This window comes from Phyllobates terribilis, unplaced genomic scaffold, assembly GCF_046119375.1.
Source record: "Phyllobates terribilis strain yellow unplaced genomic scaffold, ASM4611937v1 Scaffold_7__3_contigs__length_470593459, whole genome shotgun sequence".
NCBI classification, from domain to species: Eukaryota; Metazoa; Chordata; class Amphibia; order Anura; family Dendrobatidae; genus Phyllobates; species Phyllobates terribilis.
The window spans coordinates 433166753-433191114 of record NW_027362767.1 but is presented as its reverse complement, the minus strand read 5'-3'; the positions used below and the strand labels follow the sequence as shown (position 1 = coordinate 433191114).

Sequence of the window (24362 nt, the reverse complement as noted above, 5' to 3'; positions counted from 1 at the left end):
CCACACCCCCTGCATACCATGTCCATGTCCTGGATTTTGGAATAAATGGCTTGATTTTATTTTAACTAATTGGTGAGTGACGCTTTTTCTCTACTCTTTTTATGAACTATATTTAAAGCACCACTCCAGTCGTTTTTTTTATTGCTCCACTGGAATGGAACTTTAAATGTAAGTCCCCTGCCTCCTGTCTGATACTCACCTGCCGCCTTCATAGTTTTCCAGCTATAGGGTATTGTCAAGAGGAAGATGAGACACCAGACCCAACAATGCAGACGAGCTGAAGGCTGCTATCAAAGCCACCTGGGCTTCCAAAAACACCTCAGCAGGGCCACAGGCTGATCCCTCCAGGCCACAGGCTGATCGCCTCCGTGGCACATTGCCGCATTGATGCAGTAATTGATGCACAAGGAGGCCGACGAAGTATTGAGGGCATTTACTGACCAGACATTTCAGTAGGACAACATTTCAGATTTTAAAAACATATTTCAAGCAGTTGTTATAAAGTATTCTAATTTACTGAGATAATGACTTTTGTATTTTCATTGGCTGTAAGCCATAATCATCAACATTAACAGAAATAAACACTTGAAATAGATCACTCTGTGTGCAATGACTCTATATAATAGATCCCTCTGTGTGTAATGACTCTATATAATAGATCACTCTGTGTGTAATGACTCTATATAATAGATCCCTCTGTGTGTAATGACTATATAATAGATCCCTCTGTGTGTAATGACTCTATATAATAGATCCCTCTGTGTGTAATGACTCTATATAATAGATCCCTCTGTGTGTAATGACTCTATATAATAGATCCCTCTGCGTGTAATGACTCTATATAATAGATCCCTCTGTGTGTAATGACTCTATATAATAGATCCCTCTGCGTGTAATGACTCTATATAATAGATCCCTCTGTGTGTAATGACTCTATATAATAGATCCCTCTGTGTGTAATGACTCTATATAATAGATCCCTCTGTGTGTAATGACTCTATATAATAGATCCCTCTGTGTGTAATGACTCTATATAATAGATCCCTCTGTGTGTAATGACTCTATATAATAGATCCCTCTGTGTGTAATGACTCTATATAATAGATCACTCTGTGTGTAATGACTCTATATAATAGATCCCTCTGTGTGTAATGACTCTATATAATAGATCCCTCTGCATGTAATGACTCTATATAATAGATCCCTCTGCGTGTAATGACTCTATATAATAGATCCCTCTGTGTGTAATGACTCTATATAATAGATCCCTCTGTGTGTAATGACTCTATATAATAGATCCCTCTGTGTAATGACTCTATATAATAGATCCCTCTGTGTGTAATGACTCTATATAATAGATCCCTCTGTGTGTAATGACTCTATATAATAGATCCCTCTGTGTGTAATGACTCTATATAATAGATCCCTCTGTGTGTAATGACTCTATATATATATGAGTTTCACTTTTTGTATTGAAGAACTGAAATAAATTATTTTGATGATATTCTAATTTAGCGAGAAGCACTTGTATGCTGAAAAAAGTAAAGATCCCAGAGTGAGTAAAATAAACCACTAAATACAAAGTTAAGTATGAAGTACACACAGTTACATAATATGCCACCTACTTCCCAAAAAGAAACATAAGATAGGTGCAAAGTAAAGAAACAAACTGGAAAGAGATAAACCCTAGCTGGAATTTCACTGACTGGCTTTAAATGTCAACAGAATGACTGAACATCCAAATGAGACTATCACCAGCAGGAAATACCAGCAGGGGAAAGGATATAAAGCCGCACCTAAAAGGCGATAGGGCAAATTAAAACATCTGTGTTATGCTAAACAGACTGCAGCCAAAATAACAGAACCTAAACCTAAAAAAGGTGTGTCTGCTGTGACTTGGCGGACAGAGAAGCTGACCACAAAACACAGGCTCAAAGGTTCGATCCCACACATGGAGAAACTGCTGGCCGGTGGAGTGAGCTGTCATTTGCTCATATCCATGTTCTATTCATAAGAAAATATTTACTAAGTAATAAGTTTGTATGTTTATGAAAGACTTTGGTTTAGGCCTCATTCAGACGTCAGTGATTTGTCATGTACACCAAAAATTGGTCCTAGTGTCACCAGTGTTTTGGTCAGTGTGTCCTCAGTGTACGGTCCGTGTGTCCGTTATTACCAACAGTGTTTTTCACGTATGAGAGAAAAAATAAATACATTACAAAGCTTCTCCTATCCTTGCAATGTTAATCATAGACGGACCACAGACTGTACGCTGATGCCATCCACGTGCTGTCTGTGATGTTCACAGACCCATAGAGTTGTATTCTTACTTTTCATCCGTGACGCTGATAATAAAACGGACACGTGACATAGACTATAATGGGTCCGTGTTCTATCAGTGAAACCCATGGATATAACACGTAGATGAAAAACGATCGTCTGTGAAAGATTCACCCCTCTTCTATCTAACATACAAGCAAAAAATGACAAATGTTAGAAAAAGTGATGGTGTTTCTTCAACAAGAGAATAAAAAATCTAATTTCAATGTAATAGCACCAAGAACATGGTATAATAATTATAACACTTAGAAATATGCCGCCTAAAGGGATTATTTCTGATCACTTTTTGATCAATTTTTTTATATTTTTAATTATAAACTGATGAAACAGTTTTTCTGCTTTGACTCGCACAGTGATTTTTTTTATTTTTTTATTTTCTAAGCAATCAAACATCAAAATATGAAACGTCCCTACAAGAAGTAAACTGTTTTCCGTTAACTTTGCTGGGTTTTGTGTTTGTTAGACCAGAAGTTTATAAGAAACTCAAATGCAAAGTAAAAAGTATTTACTGTGTTAATAATTACATGTGAACCTGAAATGCGTCAGCGGTTACAGAAGATGTCAGAATCTGCTCCGAGGGAGTGTCCAGTGTTACAATACATGTTACTTCTTATAGATTGTAAGCTCTTGTGGGCAAGGACCTCACTCCTATTGTTTTAGTTTGTTACGTGCAATGTCTAATATTGTTCGTACTTGAGCTTACCCTCATAATTGTAATGTGCTCTAATGTGAGTTAACTGTGTTGAGCTTATTATATGTCAATATAGAAACTCTGACAGATTTGGTTTCCTATGAATAAAAGCTTTATTTGAAGAATAGCTTATGACAGAGCAGACCTTGCATTACAGAGGTGATATTCATTGCCCCATATATTAATACTGTGTATCTACATCGCAGGTAACAAAATAAACACTTAAATGGAATATTAATAATACATATATACTGTGCCAATAGAAACTGTACCTATTAGTACTACTATAGCAGATAGATGCATCAGTAACACATTGCAGTTTACTAGTAAAAAACAAGAATAAATAAAACATAATTGCCCAAAAAATCTTCCTTCATTTTTTTTCTTTTATTAGCTGCTTCAAACTTCTCCACAACATTGAAGAAGTGCTCCACTACAATGTATAATTCGCCCATTGATTTAAACCTTATTAAATAAGTATTTTTGTAAATACCTTATGTTGCCTGTGAGCGGCGCTATTGCTGCTTGCTCAGTCTGCATCACTTGACCCCGGTGCAGCCGCCACTGATGTCACGTCAACTTCCGGACTTCTTTGCATCACCCAAGCGTGACCCAGTTGCACGCACCCCCCTTGATTGATTGGGTTGTCGATGGTGTTTCGCTGCATGTCACAGCCCAGTATCCAGCGCGCGCTTGCAGCCAATGAAAGCAGAAGAAAGAGGGAAAGCGCGCGCTGGATACTGGGCTGCGACATGCGGCGAAACACCAACCACAATCCAATCAATCAGGGGGGAGATTGATGTGGTTAGGACTCGAGCGTGTTTGGATAACACCTTATCCGAGCACGTTCGCTGAACACTAATGCCCACCCAAAAATATTTTATGACCTTTTATAGCCCTAATAAATAAGAAAAACTAAATAAAAACAAAATAAATAAAAAAAATAAGGCACCTTCAGTCCAAATTGCTGTTTCTAGCCTCTCCTCCATAGGAAAAAACATGTTTCCAATACATAAAATAATTGCTACAGAAAAGGGAAACACAATATAAAATATATTTTAGCCCTTTGTGGTTGAAAAAAAATTAAAAAAGTGAAAAATAGACAAACAAAAAATGATTTGAAAGTCCAAATCAAGAAAAAAATTGAGAGCTCTTGAAACCGCAGGTAGGAAAAAAATATGAAAATGTTCCTGATCATAACCGGGGAAAAACTGGAGGCGGTATTGAACTGGTTAAAGACAATTTAAAGTAACAGATGCTGTATCAGTAATACTGAATAATAATGTGACCTCCCCTGCATCGATGATGGTGATCGGTGATCAGAAGGTCGCAGTGATTGAACCTTCCCTGTAAACCATTCCCTTACAATATTTCTAAGTATAGAATTTTTGTGAATGAACGTCTCAGAATCCCTTATCTCCACCTAGAGATAAAATGATAGAAAACAGAGTTATATATACCGTTCCTATAAAAGCCTATGGCCGATAATATTTTATTACAGAGCCTTTATTATCAAGATCCAGATATTCACTTACAGTCTCGCAGGTCTCAGAGTCACAGGACAGGTCTGAAGCTGAGAAAAAGAAGTTTATAATGAAAAATAACAGCAGAAAATGGCAGAATTACAATAAATAAACCCAAATTATTTCTTATCTCAGTTCTGCCCATGCACTTATAGATTGCACCTAAATAAATTCTTATTTAATAAGGGTCTGTCCAGTTTGTGCTCTTATTTTATTCCCGTTGCTCCTCTGAATATTCCATTTTTTTCTTTTTTTAAATTCTCCCTACGGTTCCATCGATCTGAGCCTTTTCATTCAGTGCACCCAATTTGCTCATTTTTCTGGTCTTTTCCAAAGGGGCGGTGCTCAAAAGGTAATTATGCAGAGCAGTCCAAAGACACGCCCCCATAGAACCCTATGAGCCACACCCCCTTTTTTTAAAAAACTTTTTTGGCAGTTTCCGCACATATTGGGGGTATTGCTGCACTTGAAAGTATTTGCGTAAATGGTGGGGTCCATTTTCCCCTGGTACTCTTGTGAAAATGACAAATTTGGGGCTAAAACAATATTGTAGTAAAAAAAAAATAATAATTTTTCATTTTTTCATTCCACTTTGCGTTACTTCCTGTAAAGCACCTGAAGGGTTAAACTTCTTGACAGCAGTATTGAATATTTTGACGGGTGCAGTTTTTCAAATTGCATCATTTTTGTGGGTTTTCCAATATACAGTCATGGCCGAAAGTGTTGGCGCCCTTGAAATTGTTCCAGAAAATGAAATATTTCTCCCAGAAAATGATAGCAATTCCACATGTTTTGTTATACACAGGTTTATTTCCTTTGTGTGTATTGGACACAAAAAAAAACAGAGAAAAAAGGCAAATTGGAAATAATTTCACACAAAATCCCAAACATGGGCCAGACAAAATTGTTTGCACCTTTCCAAATTTGTGGGTAAACAACTTTGTTTCAAGCATGTGATGCTCGTTCAAACTCACCTGTGGCAAGTAACAGGTGTAGGCAATAAGAAATCGCTTGATCAACACCATAAAGAGCGACATGGGAATGGCCATTGGCGAACTAAAAGAAGCATCGCAGGATAGAACTGCGATGATCGATAGACTGACCGAGAGTCGTACTCGACTAAGTGGATAAGAGAGCATAATGTTCATTTTTTTGCAGCAGGTTTGTGCCACTTTTTCAGACGGGTTCCAGATGGAATCTGCCTGAAAAAAAAACATAGTTTCCACATACCCTCAACATAACTTCAAAATTGAAAATACATTTAGAGTTTGAAAATTGTGAATTGTGATATCTTCATGGTTCTCCTGGAGAAGAAGTTGGGTTTCATCAAAATGCATAGAGATTAAAACCGCAATGTTATACATGTTTTATCTGACTCATCGATTGGATTTATACCTGCAGCGCAGGATACCCGGAAAATCTCCAATAATCCCAAAAATATATACATAACAAATATATTAAACACACATTGTTAGTAAAACTTTGGCAAGTCATGCAGCTTGCCAAATCTTAAGGAGTGGACTGTCTCTTAAAGAGTAAATATGATGCCATTATTCTGTCACTATGTGCTGGTATTGTATAGTCAGAGCGTTGCAGTATTATTTAATTTTATACAGCGGTGAAATTTATTTTACAGTAAATCCTGATTTTCAATATTTGTAATAGAGACCCCCATCTGGCGAAAGTAAGGGGGGCAGCATGGGCCTTGTGGACCTTCTAATGCCAGGGCTGAATTTCAGTCTCAGTCTCGATCTGTTTAGCAGAAATCCACGTAAAGAGAAGCAAAGGCCATTACAATCATTACATTGTTCAAGCAGCTTTTATTTCCACAAATAACCACAATGTAATGCATCCGGCTGTGCTTTTATGGTGATTTGCCACATACACTCAACATGTTTTTACTGTATGTAAATTGGAATGACACTGTATGCAGTAATAAGGGAGGACACTGCATATTGTACCAAGTAACACAATATATGTGATTATGATTATATTGAATATACAAAAGAGGACATTATACATAATAAGAGACAAAGTTGTACATAATCATAAGTGATGACACTGTTCATAGTAAGGAATGGATATAATATATAATAAGGGACAACACTTTCTGAAGTTTTAATTAAAAACACTGTATATAATAATAAGGGAGGACATTGTATAACATAAGGGATGGCACTGTATATGTGACTAGGGTGTCGACCTGGCTGTACTTAGTCGGTTATGTGGATGAAATCAGTGTGCTGATGGCGAGCTGTGACTGTCAGCTGCTACCTGTCCGATGAGCTGCACAGGGATGGGCTGTGCCAGTGGTCTTCTGCTTAGTTTACCTGGTAGTGAGATAGTATTTATTTACATTAACGTTAACCTGTTAGGTCCTCTAATGCTATAAACCTGCAGATTAACCTTATATGTGAAACGCGCGTAGGGGTGGACATGCGCCCACCCAGGGAGAGTGTGACCACATCTCTTGACTCCAGTAGGTAATTCATATGAATTTGAGAGTTTACAACATTGTTATTGGGTACCTATTGGCATTTGATATATTGTATGAACCCTCACCAATGTGTGGGGAATGTGTAGCTGGCTCACTCTATAGTAAGTCCCACATTTGGGTTAGATATCTGATAGATGTTTAAATGTATTCATTGTCCCTGGATGTGCAGTACGTCCCTTGTTTTCTACTTGAACGCTACGTTACTACTTGCTCTATTGCACTATATGAACTCTTATTACTAGTTTCAATAAAGATGAGGTTTTATACTTTTCCTCTGACTTTTGGGATTTTTTTTCGTTGTTCTTTTCTTTTGCTGTCTGATGTTAATTAGCGATTGCATCCCTATACTGTTCAGTCCAGGTGCATCTAATTTGAATTTAATTGTTGTTGAGTATTAATTATGATGCACAACTATTGGGTGTTTCAGATATTTAGATTAACCCTATATGTGAATGTGCTTGGCTCGGCCGTGCCGTAATATTTAAACTGCAGCACTCGGGAGAACATGAACTTTATTTCTCCCGGGAGCCGCCAGATTTTAGTCATATGGGAGCCGGGAACCCGGAGCAATTACAGTCACCGCTCACAGCACTGACAGTCGGCTCTGCACTAATACATGGCACCTTCCCCTTAATTATTCAGTTAGTGCTACATACTGTAGCTGGGCAGCTATTTACTCATAGGGGTCAATTGCCTTTGTAAGATGATATTTATGGCTTCTGTTTAATGTGTATGTAGCACCCTGAGGACTCGGCTGCTACAGGGGTATTACACCTCAAGCCAGAGGTGTGGTATTCCACTCCCGGGTAAGGATGGAGTGTGGAACTGAGCTCAGTTAGCTGCATGCACTACACACATCCCATTTCCGGGGAACAGACCGATGGTACTCCCACTAGAGAAATGTGCAGGTACGACAGTGTCTGTTCCTGGCTGGAGTGGGAGGGGGGTGGAACATCCCAGTAGTGTAGGGGCAGATAGGGGGAGCAGCCTGGGTAAAGCTAGGAGCTCATTGGGTGCTGGTCACCTGAGCTCACACATAGAGGGAGTATATAAGGTGGGAACCATCTTAGATCAGGGTCAGTCTGTGAGACGTCAGTCAGTCAGCCAGTCAGACAGTCTGTCTGAGAGCCTGAGAAGCAGAGCAGAGGAGAAGGAAGAGAGACCCAGAGGCGCAGAGGGGACCCCAAGATCCCAGAATAAGGACAAAAGGGTGAAGGGTCGGCAAAAGGGTACCGGATCCCAAGCTGGCAGAGGCTACAGCACACCTTAGCCAGGAACCGGAGGTCGTGGGCAGGATCTGCCACGACCCTCACCAAATCCACTAGAAAGGCATACCAAGCATAGGGTCAGGGAGCCCAGAGGAGGCTTGACCACCAAGAGACCCGAGGGAGCCGGCCAAAAGTGGATCCCTGGTGGGAACGGCCAGAAGAAGGGAGAGTCAGAAAGGAGCTCAGGACCATACTCAAGAATTGCCCGGGAGTTGACCGAGTCCAGGACCTGGTGGACGCAGCACGGCTTGGGTGGTCACTGCTGTACACAGTGACCCGAGCAACACCAGTAAGTAAAACCCTGGAACTGCATTTTATGCCTCTGAGTCTCCTTGCTGCACCTTCACAACCACCATCCTCCACGGCTGACCCCCTGAGGCTATACCCCTCCCGTTGGGGGTTATACTACCAAAGCTGCACACATACCAACAGCCTCAGCGGACCCTGCTGCAGCGGCGGCCTTTTGACCGCAAATCAACGGGTGGCGTAGTCGACACAAAGAACTCTAATAACATCTGTAGGACTGCCACACACTGAGTTTGACACCCTGGGCACGGACCGGGTCGCCGCCACTCGGAGACTACAACCCCCATCAGATCCGGCTCCGGGTAATCCCCAAACAGCACTGGCCCAGGGGGCGCGTCATGTACACCAGTACATATACAGTACAGACCAAAAGTTTGGACACACCTTCTCATTTAAAGATTTTTCTGTATTTTCATGACTATGAAAATTGTACATTCACACTGAAGGCATCAAAACTATGAATTAACACATGTGGAATTATATACTTAACAAAAAAGTGTGAAACAACTGAAAATATGTCTTATATTCTAGGTTCTTCAAAGTAGCCACCTTTTGCTTTGATGACTGCTTTGCACACTCTTGGCATTCTCTTGATGAGCGTCAAGAGGTAGTCACCGGAAATGGTTTTCACTTCACAGGTGTGCCCTGTCAGGTTTAATAAGTGGGATTTCTTGCCTTATAAATGGGGTTGGGACCATCAGTTGTGTTGTGCAGAAGTCTGGTGAATACACAGCTGATAGTCCTACTGAAGAGACAGTTAGAATTTGTATTATAGCAAGAAAAAAGCAGCTAAGTAAAGAAAAACGAGTGGCCATCATTACTTTAAGAAATGAAGGTCAGTCAGTGCGAAAAATTGGGAAAAGTTTGAAAGTGTCCCCAAGTGCAGTTGCAAAAACCATCAAGCGCTACAAAGAAACTGGCTCACATGAGGACCACCCCAGGAAAGGAAGACCAAGAGTCACCTCTACTTCTGAGGATAAGTTTATCTGAATCATCAGCCTCAGAAATCGCAGGTTAACAGCAGCTCAGATTAGAGACCAGGTCAATGTCACACAGAGTTCTAGCAGCAGACACATCTCTACAACAACTGTTAAGAGGAGACTTTGTGCAGCAGGCCTTCATGGTAAAATAGCTGCTAGGAAACCACTGCTAAGGACGGGCAACAAGCAGAAGAGACTTGTTTGGGCTAAAGAACACAAGGAATGGACATTAGACCAGTGGAAATCTGTGCTTTGGTCTGATGTGTCCAAATTTGAGATCTTTGGATCCGACCACCGTGTCTTTGTGCGACGCAAAAAAGGCGAACGGATGGACTCTACATGCCTGGGTCCCACCGTGATGCATGGAGGAGGAGGTGTGATGGTGTGGGGGTGCTTTGCTGGTGACACTGTTGGGGATTTATTCAAAATTGAAGGCATACTGAACCAGCATGGCTACCACAGCATCTCGCAGCGGCATGCTATTCCATCCGGTTTGCGTTTAGTTGGACCATCATTTATTTTTCAACAGGACAATGACCCCAAACACACCTCCAGGCTGTGTAAGGGCTATTTGACCAAGAAGGAGAGTGATGGGGTGCTACGCCAGATGACCTGGCCTCCACAGTCACCAGACCTGAACCCAATCGAGATGGTTTGGGGTGAGCTGGACCGCAGAGTGAAGGCAAAAGGGCCAACAAGTGCTAAGCATCTCTGGGAACTCCTTCAAGATTGTTGGAAGACCATTTCCGGTGACTACCTCTTGAAGCTCATCAAGAGAATGCCAAGAGTGTGCAAAGCCGTCATCAAAGCAAAAGGTGGCTACTTTGAAGAACCTAGAATATAAGACATATTTTCAGTTGTTTCACACTTTTTTGTAAAGTATATAATTCCACATGTGTTAATTCATGGTTTTGATGCCTTCAGTGTGAATGTACAATTTTCATAGTCATCAAAATACAGAAAAATCTTTAAATGAGAAGGTGTGTCCAAACTTTTGGTCTGTACTGTATATATACAGTATATATACCGTACTTGTGGGCAATGCCATACAGTGGTATCCATTGCCCATCACGTTTTATACTGCGCACTGATGAATGGAGTGGCATTGTCTATGACACTATTCAATACTCTTCTTTCTGCGCTATATGTATACTGCCAGACAGTGGCCATAAGGACCCTCTTTTTGCGTTTGAGTAACTAATGGACCCCTATGAACACTTTCAGTGTGTTTGTTGGGAGCTTTTATGGTGTATATGCTAAACAGAGCAAATACGCAATTGAATGCAGCCTGACGCTATTATCAGAGGTCATTTTGTAATATACAAATGTACATATATATATATGTTTAACTAAAGGAAATGCAGGAGCACTGGCAAAGTGAAAGAGGAGCTGACACTTTTGAGGATTGGATCCAACAGTCAGCGACAAATATGGAGCATGAGGCAACACATCCGATGAAATGAACCTTTTATTAGCACATTCATGGGTTAATAATAATATGATATATACATAAATATATGCGGAACACAAAACTTACATTTATATAGGAGAAATCCAACAATGCCGAGAATGACGACCCCCACAATGATGGCCACAGCTATGACCCAGACAGTGGAGGTTTGTGGTTCTGCGTAGAAAACAGAAAGGCAAATAAAAGCTACAGATTATACTGAGAACGTCATGTATCACTCACATCAGTCTCCTCTGTGGTGATGACGTATGTGTAGTGTATAGTATTACATACATGTACATCTACATCTCTATCTCATGTGTCACTCACATCAGTCTCCTCTGTGGTGATGACGTATGTGTAGTGTATAGTATTACATACATTTACAGCTACATCTCTATCTTATGTATCATTCACATTAGTCTCCCCTGTGGTGATGATGTATGTGTAGTATATAGTATTACATACATGTACATCTCTATCTCATGTGTCACTCACATTAGTCTCCTCTGTGGTGATGATGTATGTGTAGTGTATAGTATTACATACATCTACATCTCTATCTTATGTGTCACTCACATTAGTCTCCTCTGTGGTGATGATGTATGTGTAGTATATAGTATTACATACATGTACATCTCTATCTCATGTGTCACTCACATTAGTCTCCTCTGTGGTGATGATGTATGTGTAGTATATAGTATTACATACATGTACATGTACCTCTCTATCTTATGTGTCACTCACATTAGTCTCCTCTGTGATGAAGTATGTGTAGTGTATAGTATTACATGCATATACATCTACATCTCTATCTTATGTGTCACTCACATCAGTCTCCTCTGTGGTGATGATGTATGTGTAGTGTATAGTATTACATACATATACATCTACATCTCTATCTTATGTGTCACTCACATTAGTCTTCTCTGTGGTGATGACGTATGTGTAGTGTATAGTATTACATACATGTACATCTACATCTCTATCTTATGTGTCACTCACATTAGTCTCCCCTGTGGTGATGATGTATGTGTAGTATATAGTATTACATACATGTACATCTCTATATCATGTGTCACTCACATTAGTCTCCTCTGTGGTGATGACGTATGTGTAGTGTATAGTATTACATACATCTACATCTCTATCTTATGTGTCACTCACATTAGTCTCCTCTGTGGTGATGATGTATGTGTAGTATATAGTATTACATACATGTACATCTCTATCTCATGTGTCACTCACATTAGTCTCCTCTGTGGTGATGATGTATGTGTAGTATATAGTATTACATACAGGTACATCTACCTCTCTATCTTATGTGTCTCTCATATTAGTCTCCTCTGTGGTGATGATGTATGTATAGTGTATAGTATTACATACATGTACATCTACATCTCTATCTCATGTATCACTCACATCATTCTCCTCTATAGTGATGACATAAGTCTAGTGTCATCAGTCAATCCTCCTAAAATTGGAAACGTCAGCCTATGTTGATGAGTTATCTGCCCTGTACGGACACTACTCACCCCATTGTACAAGGAGTGGCTCCTCCAGGCTGCTGTGATCCACCTTACAGGAGTGTTTGTCGCCCTCTTTGGGGGTCACTTCCGCGCTGACCCTGATCTGATAGGTGCCGTCAGGATTGGGGAGGACGCGTGTGGTCTCATATAAGTGAACCTCGTCCTCCCCGTTCATCCACTTCACATCCACAGCTCGGGGGTGAAATCCGTACACCTGGCAGTGAAGCTTCATGGTGTCTCCTTTCTCCTGACCTGACACCTTCACCTGGGGCCGAACTGAGAGGGAAGAAGAGAGAAATGGAGTCCGTGCAGCACAGATCTGACCTGTCCTCCTCTTTGGTGGTCTGTACAATCAGCAGAGCCCCCTGTACTTTTTTAGAAAGCTACGTTCACATGAGCGGATTTCCAGTCTGTGCGCACAATACCGCAGCGTGCACCAGTCTGATATTGCACGTGTGTGAGCTAGACGAGCACATGAAGCTGCACATTTGCCCAGTCCTGCCCACAATCTGCAGACATGATGGTCTATTTCTAACTAACATCCCATCACAATGACTTGACTCAGTGTGAACGCCTGTCTATTCACTGATCTATATGTGGAGGGTTCTCATTACTGGGGTGTCCCACGCCTGCTCCATACACGTGCATCCACTGTACATGTATGACAGATATCAGAAAGGGGATAGATGCAGCTTTGGACTCATGGGAGCAGTGTACAAATGGGATGTGTGTGCACGTGTGTTTGTATATCACCACAATACTGTGACAGTGATCAGTGTCATTGATGTAGGGAGGATTTTGGAGATCTTCACAGTTTACATCGTTAATGTACAGTAGTGTTAAAAATAATAGCAGTCCAATATGACTAACCAGATTAATCACTGTTTTTGGTATAGATTATATCACCAAATGTCAAACAATTTTATCAGTTGGTGCAGTAGATTCTAAGAAAACCACCAGACTCCGCATTCATGATCTGCAGGTTTTTGAGTCTGTGTATTTGAATAATTAATTGTACTGGGTGAGTTCAAATTAATAGTAGTGTGAAGGTCAATCAGTGAGGTCAATCATTCTGTGAAGAAACAGGTGTGAATCAGGGGGCCCTTATTTAAGGGTGAAGCCAGCACATGTTGTACACGCATTTCTCCTTGAAAGCCTGAAAAATATGGTTTGTTTGAGACATTGTTCAGAAGAACAGCGTACTTTGATTATAAAGTTGATTGGAGAGGGTAAAACTTATAAAGAAGTGCAGACAATGATCGGCTGTTCAGCTAATATGATCTCCAATACTTTATAATGGAAAGCAAAACCAGAGAGACGTGGTAGAAAACGGAAGACTACCATTTGAATGGGTGGAAGAATAGCCAGAATGGCAAAGGCTTAGCCAATGATCAGCTCCTACCTGTGAGGACTGTGACAGTTAGAAGACGCCTGTGTGAAGCTAATCTCTTAGCAAAAAGTCCCCGCAAAGTTCCACTGTTAAAAAAAAGACATGCACTGAAGCAAACACAATTTGCCAAAGAACACATCAGCTGGCCTAAAGAGAAATGGATAAACATTTTGTGGACTGATGAAAGTAAAATTGTTCTTTTTGGGTCCAAGGGCTGCAGACAGTTCATCAGACGACCCCCAAACTCTACATTCAGCCACAGTACACCCTGAAGACAGTGAAGCTTGGTGGTGAAGCATCATGATATGGGCATGTTTCTCTTACTATGCTGCCGGACCTATTTACCGCATACCAGGGATCATGGACCAGTTTGCATACAGTACAGACCAAAAGTTTGGACACACCTTCTCATTTAAAGATTTTTCTGTATTTTCATGACTATGTAAATTGTACATTCACACTGAAGGCATCAAAACTATGAATTAACACATGTGTAATTATATACTTTACAAAAAAGTGTGAAACAACTGAAAATATGTCTTATATTCTAGGTTCTTCAAAGTAGCCACTTTTTGCCTTGATGACTGCTTTGCACACTCTTGGCATTCTCTTGATGAGCTTCAAGAGGTATTCACCGGAAATGGTCTTCCAACAAGCTTGAAGGAGTTCCCAGAGATGCTTAGCACTTGTTGGCCCTTTTGCCTTCACTCTGCGGTCCAGCTGACCCCAAACCATCTCGATTGGGTTCAGGTCTGGTGACTGTGGAGGCCAGGTCATCTGGTGTAGCACCCCATCACTCTCCTTTTTGGTCAAATAGCCCTTACACAGCCTGGAGGTGTGTTTGGGATCATTGTCCTGTTGAAAAATAAATGATGGTCCAGCTAAATGCAAACCGGATGGAATAGCATGCCGCTGCAAGATGCTGTGGTAGCCATGCTGGTTCAGTATGCCTTCAATTTTGAATATATCCCCAACAGTGTCACCAGCAAAGCACCCCCACACCATCACACCTCCTCCTCCATGCTTCACGGTGGGAACCAGGCATGTAGAGTCCATCCGTTCACCTTTTCTGCGTCGCACAAAGACACGGTGGTTGGAACCAAAGATCTCAAATTTGGACTCATCAGACCAAAGCACAGATTTCCACTGGTCTAATGTCCATTCCTTGTGTTCTTTAGCCCAAACAAGTCTCTTCTGCTTGTTGCCTGTCCTTAGCAGTGGTTTCCTAACAGCTATTTTACCATGAAGGCCTGCTGCACAAAGTCTCCTCTTAACAGTTGTTGAAGAGATGTGTCTGCTGCTAGAACTCTGTGTGGCATTGACCTGGTCTCTAATCTGAGCTGCTGTTAACCTGCGATTTCTGAGGCTGGTGACTCGGATAAACTTATCCTCAGAAGCAGGGGTGACTCTTGGTCTTCCTTTCCTAGGGTGGTCCTCATGTGAGCTAGTTTCTTTGTAGCGCTTGATGGTTTTTGCAACTGCACTTGGAGACATTTTCAAAGTTTTCCCAATTATTCGCACTGACTGACCTTCATTACTTAAAGTAATGATGGCCACTCGTTTTTCTTTACTTAGCTGCTTTTTTCTTGCCATAATACAAATTCTAACAGTCTATTCAGTAGGACTATCAGCTGGACTATCAGTAGGACTATCCACCAGACTTCTGCACAACACAACTGATGGTCCCAACCCCATTTATAAGGCAAGAAATCCCACTTATTAAACCTGTCAGGGCACACCTGTGAAGTGAAGACCATTTCCAGTGACTACTTCTTGAAGCTCATCAAGAGAATGCCAAGAGTGTGCAAAGCAGTCATCAAAGCAAAAGATGGCGACTTTGAAGAACCTAGAATATAAGACATATTTTCAGTTGTTTCACACTTTTTTTGTTAAATATATAATTCCACATGTGTTAATTCATAGTTTTGATGCCTTCATTGTGAATGTACAATTTTCATAGTCATGAAAATACAGAAAAATCTTTAAATGAGAAGGTGTGTCCAAACTTTTGGTCTGTACTGTATGCAAACTGGTCCATGATCCCTGGTATGCGGTAAATAGGTCCGGCAGCATAGTAAGAGAAACATGCCCATATCATGATGCTTCACCACCATGCTTCACTGTCTACAGGGTGTACTGTGGCTGAATGCAGAGTTTGGGGGTCGTCTGATGAAGCCCTTGGACCCAAAAAGAACAATTTTACTTTCATCAGTCCACAAAATGTTTCTCCATTTCTCTTTAGGCCAGTTGATGTGTTCTTTCTCAAATTGTGTTTGCCTCAGTAGATGTCTTTTTTTTATCAGTGGAACTTTGCGGGGACTTCTTGCTAAGAGATTAGCTTCACACAGGCATCTTCTAACTGTCACAGTCCTCACAGGTAACTGGAGACTGTCTGTGATCATCCTGGAGCTGATCATTGGCTGACCCTTTGCCAATCAAGCTATTCTTCCATCCATTCAAATGATAGTCTTCCGTTTTCTTCCACCTCTCTCTGGTTTTGCTTTCCATTTTAAAGCACTGGAGATCATTATAGCTGAACAGCCGATGATTGTCTGCCCTTCTCTATAAGTTTTACCTTCTCCAATCAACTTTTTAATCAAAGTACGCTGCTCTTCTGAACAATGTCTCAAACAAACCATATTTCTCAGGCTTTCAAGGAGAAATGCGTGTACAACATGTGCTGGCTTCACCCTTAAATAAGGGCCCCCTGATTCACACCTGTTTCTTCACAGAATGATTAACCTCACTGATTGACCTCCACACTGCTATTAATTTGAACACACCCCGTACAATTAATTATTCAAATACATAGACTCAAAAACCTGAAGATCATGAATGCGGAGTCTGGTGGTTTTCTTAGAATCTGCTGCACCAACTCATGAAATGTTTGACATGTGCTAATATAATCTATACCAAAAACAGTGATTAATCTGGTTAGTCATATTGGACTGCTATTATTTTTAACGGTTATAGGAAGTTTCGCCCCCAGCAGTTCACCCCCAGCAGTTCGCCCCCATCAGTTCGCCCCCAGGTACATTTCGCCCCCCGCACATTTTGCCCCTATCATTTTGCCCCCAGTAAGATTTGCCCCCGCCCATTTCGCACCCGCACGTTTCGCCCCCGGACGTTTCGAAGATTCTAGCCATTCAGACAAGGGGCTAAAATTCTGCACTAAAACCTGCACCTAAATCCATAGAGCTAAATGGAGATTTTGGTGTAGAATTATCTACACTAGAATAGCTGTATATCTACAGTTGTGGATAATCCACAGAGGTTAGGAAACATGTTAATGAATCCTTAAGGTACATTCACATGCACTAAGTAGTTGCAGCAGACAATCTGCAGCTATTTTATAGCAGAAAATTCTACACTAAAATTGATATCTAGTGATGCGGGTTTGATGCGACAACCTTGTCCTCTGGCTGTGATTGACAATGGCTGGATACCTGCAAATCATGGTTGGTGGACAAGGTTACCACTCTGCTTATGAATATGGCAGACCACTGTATCTCAAAGGCAGGACTTCTACTTTGAAGCTGAGCAGAGAATCAGACTGCAACTAAACAAGTGAGGCATAGTTGGAATCAGTAGGCCTCACCCTACACGAAACATCCGGGGGCGAACTGCTCGGGGCGAAACATCCGGGGGCGAACGGGGGGCGATATGTGCGGGGGTGAAATGTGCGGGAGCAAAACATCTTGTGGGCCAAATGCTGGGGACGAAATGTGCGGGGGCGAAATGTACCCGGGGGCGAATTGCTGGGGGCGAACTGCTGGGGGCGAAACATCCAATTCCCATTTTTAACACTACTGTACATTAACGATGTAAACTGTGAAGATCTCTAAAATCCTCTCTACATCAATGACACTGATCGCTGTCACAGTATTGTGGTAATATACAAACACACGTGCACACACATCCCATTTGTACACTGCTCCCATGTGTCCAAAGCTGCATCTATCCCCTTTCTGATATCTGTCATACATGTACAGTGGATGCACGTGTATGGAGCAGGCGTGGGACACCCCAGTAATGAGAACCCTAAACATATAGATCAGTGAATATACAGGCGTTCACACTGAGTCAAGTCATTGTGATGGGATGAGAAGGTGTGTCCAAACTTTTGGTCTGTACTGTATATTAAAATACTTGAAGAAGTCATGTTGCCTTACAGTGAAGAGGATATGCCCTTGAAATGGGTGTTTCAACAAGACAACGACCCTAAACACACCAGTAAACAAGCAAAATCTTTGTTCCAGTCCCAAAAAAATTGAGGTTATGGAGTGACCAGCCCAATCCCCGGACCTTAATCCAATAGAACACTTGTGGGGTGACATAAAAATGCTGTTTCTGAGGCAAAGCCAACAAATGGCAAAAAATTGTGGGATGTAGTCAAAGCATCCTGGGCTGCACTAACAGATGACAGGTGCCAGAAGTTGGTTGACTCTATGCAACGTAGATGTGAAGCAGTTCTAAAAAACTGTGGGTAACACCTAAATATTAGATTAGTGATTCACAGGAATGCTAAATACTAAAAAAAAAGACATATTGTGAGTTTGTAAAGACAAATGCAGACACTGCTATTTTTTTTAGAAGAGCCCAATGTTCATTTTTTGATATTTTCTGTAAAGTAGTTAAAAATTATATAAATTTCTCTTCATGTTTTGAATTAGAAAACAGTGTGCAATGTTCCCAATGCTGGAAATAAAAACTAGTAGAAAGATTTTGTGTTTAACTCATGTTTTTGAACAAACTGCACCACGAGGTGATCGCTGGGAGAGTGATAGATCTCCCGTTACCCTCTTGCCTATGGACATGTGTCAGAAGCAGATGGCACATCTGCAGTGCTGAGCGCTCACCTCTCCTCTCCAGATCTTCTCTCCCATCCTCCACATGTTTCTTCAGCAATGTGATACAGTAATTCTCCAGAAAAAGATTGTATCTCTCTCCCTTATGTACATCCAGACTGTTCCATCTCTGTGTGGTGATCTGCGCCTGCGCCATGGTGGCAACAAATGTGCTGGTCTGTGTGTCCAGAGCCAGCAACTCTTTCCCGTCATATCCATCCTGATAGTATCCTGTGATGGAGCCGTCATCTCTCAGCTCACAGCCGTACATCACCTGGTAGACATGGAAACCTGCACACGGCACATGTTACATACAGCACATATATAAGGCATTTGTATGAGACCCATGGAGGCAAGGTTTGCTTTGAGGTCCCTAAACACCCTGTTATGGTACTTCTGAGTGTGTGTGCGGTTTACTGATCACACCTTCTTGGGCCATAAGTGATATGATGGTATGGAGACCTTAAATATCTGCGACAAACCAGTGAGACCAGGATCCGTTTTATATACGTCTTTACTATTTACTAGAATTCTTCAAATAGGGCTTCAACAATTGGTAATTGGCGTAAAGTTTCCTAAACATTTCTTCTGCATTTGGGCACAGTCAGATGACTGTATAACTCGGTCGAGGATCGCATCACAACGCTCGGACTGGCCATCGGCTCTCCTGACCCAAGCATGACAGCTCAGGTCAGGAGAGCCAACGGCCAGTCCGAGCATTGGGTTGTGATCTTCGGCCAAATTACAGTATATGGCCATCTGACTGCGCCGTTAGGCAAAGGCTTATATTTAAGTTGTGTTGCAAATAGCATAATGATGTTCAGTTGACTTTCCACTTTCTATCTCCTCCACTACAGTGCAGTACCCCGTGTTCCTGTGTGGTTGGAATAGGACTTCTCTAGACCTCCAGAGCTGGTTTACATGTTGCCTTTATGTAGCCAACTCCTTCTAGCTGCTAGGGGAAATGTGCCTCCCTCAGCTGTTTAATGCTACTGCACAAAGTTACTGATAATGAAAGGAACCTGACTTCGGAATGTATGACTATACGGCCTACTATACGCAGCCCACTGAAACCCCCCCACTTACTATAAATAAAAACCACCACACTGTGACATTGGATATAAGGGCCACAGCAGCCTCATTTATTATATAACAGCATATAAACATAAATAACATTAATTAACATTAAATTAACTCAGAAAAAGGAGGAGGGGAATTGAAGGCTCCACCATTTTTGGAGAAAAACTGCAACAAACAGCTCCACTATGCCACCCCCGGCCGCACCACAACCAGCCCAGAGGGACCCAGCTGACTGTTGCCCATACATTTTGAAAAACTGCAACAAACAGCTCCACCATGTCACCCCTAGCCGCACCGCAACCGGCCCAGGGGGACCCAGCTGACTGTTGCCCATCCAGAAATGTCCCGCTGAGACCTCGCTCAGTAGGGACCCGTTTTAAATTTTAACACCTGCTTAACACCAATGGGAGTCACCCATCCCTGCAGTAGGCTCCCCCGTCCTCCTTCGATGTAAGCAACCACCTTCAAAACCCCCCTCCTTTTCTGCCATAGCGAGCAGTCATGACACCTTATGCCTGAGAGTCCCGCCATACCAAAAGTGTCTTTTCAACTCCCTCCATCAATGCTAATGCCCACATATCTATGCCAATATCATTCAAATGGACCCCATCAGACCGCAGAAATTCCCTAGACGGAACTTCCAGATCCCGATGACGAACCACAACCCCCCCATGCCGAGCAATGAATCGGGAAACCTCCCTATTCACCTTGCTCCGAGCTTTATTTATCCTTTCGACTGACCTGGCGTGTCGCCATGCCAGGCGTGCAACGATGTCCGACCATACGAGCACTAATCTCGGATAGGTTTCCAAAAGCCTCAGGCAGTCAAACTTGACGTCATGGATCAAGTCTCTAGACGTCCTGGAGCCCAAGTCATTCCCACCCGCATGCAAAACGAGTATATCCGGGGGCCTATCCAAATTAGCATAAAACTGAAATTCTGGCATTACCCGGCTCCACAGCAAACCGCTGATACCGATCCACCGAACCATCGCAACATCCTTCGTTATGCTCAACTGGCGCCCCGCCGGTCTTGCGTCGGCTCGAATGGAACCCCAATATACATACGAGTGACCTAGCACCCAGATCAACCGAGGGGGTCCTGAAACATAAAACAAAGGGGGGAGATGTAAAAAGAAAAGAAACTCGTTACCAAATAATAACGCTATCAAAAATTGGGGGAAAATCTTATAACATATGAGGCCGGACATAAGACCGATACCTCGCCAACTCCCAGCGACCAATCTTTTTCACAGCTTTAACCCCCAAACCCCAGCGAGCAGCCTCAGTGGCGGCCCCAATCCGAAACGAATGAGAACCAAACTCCAAACCATTCAGACCACAACTAGCTAAACCCCGCCTGAAGATGGTAATAAACTGATACACCGATAATGCAGATCCATCTTGATGTAACAAAAAGGCACCCGATGATGGACCTCTCACCTCCAGAAATGCAGAAACTCATCTCACCGGTCATTCAAACAAACCGTCCACAGCCCACAATTCCACCAAACAACCCTTGCCGGCTGTATCGGTTTTTGACCGCCTCAAATAACACCGTACTGCCTCCTCCAAGCACACTACATCCTGTGATAACAGCCCGCCATGACACTTAACATTCTTGCTCACCAATTCGCTTACCCTAAATGCCCCAAAAAACACCAGAACAAAGGCCGCCCCAAATAGCCGACATTCATATTCAGAACTACACACACCGCTAAGGCAACGCAAAAGCTGACCCAGTATTTCAAACGATACCGGGCGCCGCCAATCTCGTACCGGATAGCTCCTCCGAAATGCCTTCATCGCCTGGCGAACCAAGAAATCCTTGGTAAAATCCCTCCAACCACTTAACTTAAAGAAGAAGGCCAAACCTGCTAACCTACCAGCTACAGCTGAGCCCGATAAACCCTCCTGAAATGCCCTGCCGATCATATACAACAATAAATAGGCACGGTCACCTGCTCACCTGCCGACTCCTCTAGCTCCTGCCAAAGACGCCACGCAGAAACATATGGAGACCAAGTACTGGGGTTAACAGAACACCTCACCAAATTCAACGCTGCACGGACACTAGATCCCACAACCACCGGGGCCAATGGGTTTCCAACTGCTCCGCGTCCGGCGCCAGTTCTCGAAAACGATCCCACTGGAAGCGAGACAATGCATCAGTTATTGAATTCTGAACACCTGATATATGAACAGCACAAAACCAGACATTAAAATCCAAATATCTGAGCACTAGATGGCGCAAAAGAGACAGAACCGGCAATGAAACAGCTGACAAGTTGTTAATACAATGCACTACACTCAAGTTGTCACAGAAGAAACGCACTTTCTTGTTCCTCAGCTCAGAGCCCCAAACCTCCAAAGCCACCACAATAGGAAACATTTCCAGCAATGCCATGTTTCTTGTCAAACCTGCATCCTTCCATAATTCCGGCCACTCTCCCACACACCATTTTCCACCGAAATAGGCCCCAAAACCATAAGAACCTGACGCGTCTGTAAACAAAGCCAGATCCACATTAGAAACGACTTGATCCATCCAAACCGACCTGCCATTATAAGATTGAAGAAAATCCGCCCAAATGGACAAATCCGCCTTGTGTTCCGAATTCAATCTTACAAAATGCAACGGATGCTTAATGCCTGCTGTTGCCTGAGCCAACCTACGTGAAAAAACTCTTCCCATAGGTAAAATCCTGCACGCAAAATTTAACTTACCCAAAAGAGATTGTAGTTGGCGCAGGCGCAATTTCTTTGCCCGCAAAGCCTCTTGGACACAAGACTTCAGATCTAACAACTTGTCCTCTGGCAAGCGGAATCCAATTCAATGCCCAAAAACTTCAAAACCGTGGAGGGGCCCTCCGTTTTCTCCGGGGCCAACGGAATGCCAAAGCGAGATGCTACCTGCTCAACCGCTCTAAGCAGCAAAGAACAAACTGAGGACCCAGCTGGCCCAATAAACAAAAAGTCATCTAAATAATGCAATACGAAGTCCAAGCCGGGATTCCTCCGGATTTCAATGAAACAACTGAACTTTTTAAAGTAGGAACACGAGATCGAACATCCCATTGGTAGACAACAATCCACATAATAATGACCATCCCAAAAACAACCAAGTAAATGAAAACTGTCTGGGTGCACAGGAAGCAGACGAAAAGCAGACTCAATGTCCGTTTTTGCCATGAGAGATCCTTTTCTCAGCCTCCGCACCCAGTCCACGGCCTTGTCAAAAGAAACATACGATACAGATGCCAAATCTGAATCAATACCATCATTAACTGAACTACCATGAGGATACGACAAGTGATGGATTAACCGAAACTTGTTAGGCTCCCTTTTGGGCACAATGCCCAGAGGAGAAACACATAAACACGGCAACGGAGGTTCTAAAAAAGGACCAGTCATACGACCTAACTTAATTTCCTTATCCAATTTTTCCTTAACAACTGCTGCATGCATCCGAGCCGAAATCAAATTCTTAGGCCGCACCGTACGTGGCACAACTGCTGACGGAATCCTGAAGCCAAAATTAAAACCATCCCTCAACAACACAGCTGCTTCCTTATCCGGATACCTACTTAGAAACGGAAGCATCCGATCTATTCTCACTGGTGTCCTACCTTTTTGAAAAAGAGTCGCTTGATTTTTTTTTTCCTTTCTTAAAGCACTTGGAATGGCTGTGAGACTCTCCGCAGCCTGAACATTCGTGCTTAAACTTACAGCCTGCGCCAAAACGGCATTCCTGCTTGTTAAACTGCCAGCACAGCCCCTTCCTGGAGCCTGACGAGGATGCCGCCGAATTGGCAGAACTCCCGCTACTCCCAGGAAAGGACTGCGAGGACGACTTTGGTGCTGCCATCAATCGCAACCACAAACTAATTTCCTTGTGGTCCCACCGTAAACTTGGACGGACCGCCTTTCTTTGCCTAAACTGTTCATCATACCTCAGCCAGGCCGTCCCGCCATAAACACGGTATGCTTCACTAATCGAATCTAAATCACAAAATAACGCAGCACACTTCTCCGGAGCTTTCTCCCCAATGACACTCGCTAGTGTGGTAAACGCCTGCAGCCAATTTTGAAAAGTGCGAGGAATCAGACGATAATGCCTGCGCTCCTCCTGATCCTTCTTACTCTCATCTGGCTTTACCCTGTCCAAATTAAACTTCTCCAATGGTAACAAAGAAAAAATTTCCACGTACTCATCCTTCCATATTTTTTCTCGCACCTCCTGCTTAAAATGAGCTCCCAAGGGGCCATCAAAGCACACATAAACCTCGCCCCTCGCTCTGTCATCCAACCGCACTGTATCCACTGGAGTCGCCGCAGCCGCTGGTGCCGCAACCATCTCATTAGCTGCAACTGGCGCGGGAATCCCTCCACTCACAACTGCAGGGGTCTCCGCAACTGCCCCTGAACCTTCAGCACCACCCTGCCAAACTCCGCTAGGTC

General features: G+C 42.7%; 1 protein-coding gene across 1 annotated transcript in view; it reads right to left on the bottom strand.

Moving 5' to 3' along the window:
* Positions 1-3407: 3407 nt before the first annotated feature.
* Positions 3408-24362, bottom strand: part of LOC141153327 (class I histocompatibility antigen, F10 alpha chain-like) — an 82526-nt gene continuing 61571 nt past the window's right edge. Inside the window, exons 2-6 of the mRNA XM_073638041.1 lie at positions 18834-19112; positions 12591-12860; positions 11143-11232; positions 4567-4604; positions 3408-4454 (exon numbers count right to left, since the gene is read on the bottom strand). Coding sequence (XP_073494142.1) covers positions 4275-4454; positions 4567-4604; positions 11143-11232; positions 12591-12860; positions 18834-19092 — 837 coding nt within the window. The 5' untranslated portion in view covers positions 19093-19112 and the 3' untranslated portion in view covers positions 3408-4274. The remainder of the gene's footprint in view (positions 4455-4566; positions 4605-11142; positions 11233-12590; positions 12861-18833; positions 19113-24362) is intronic.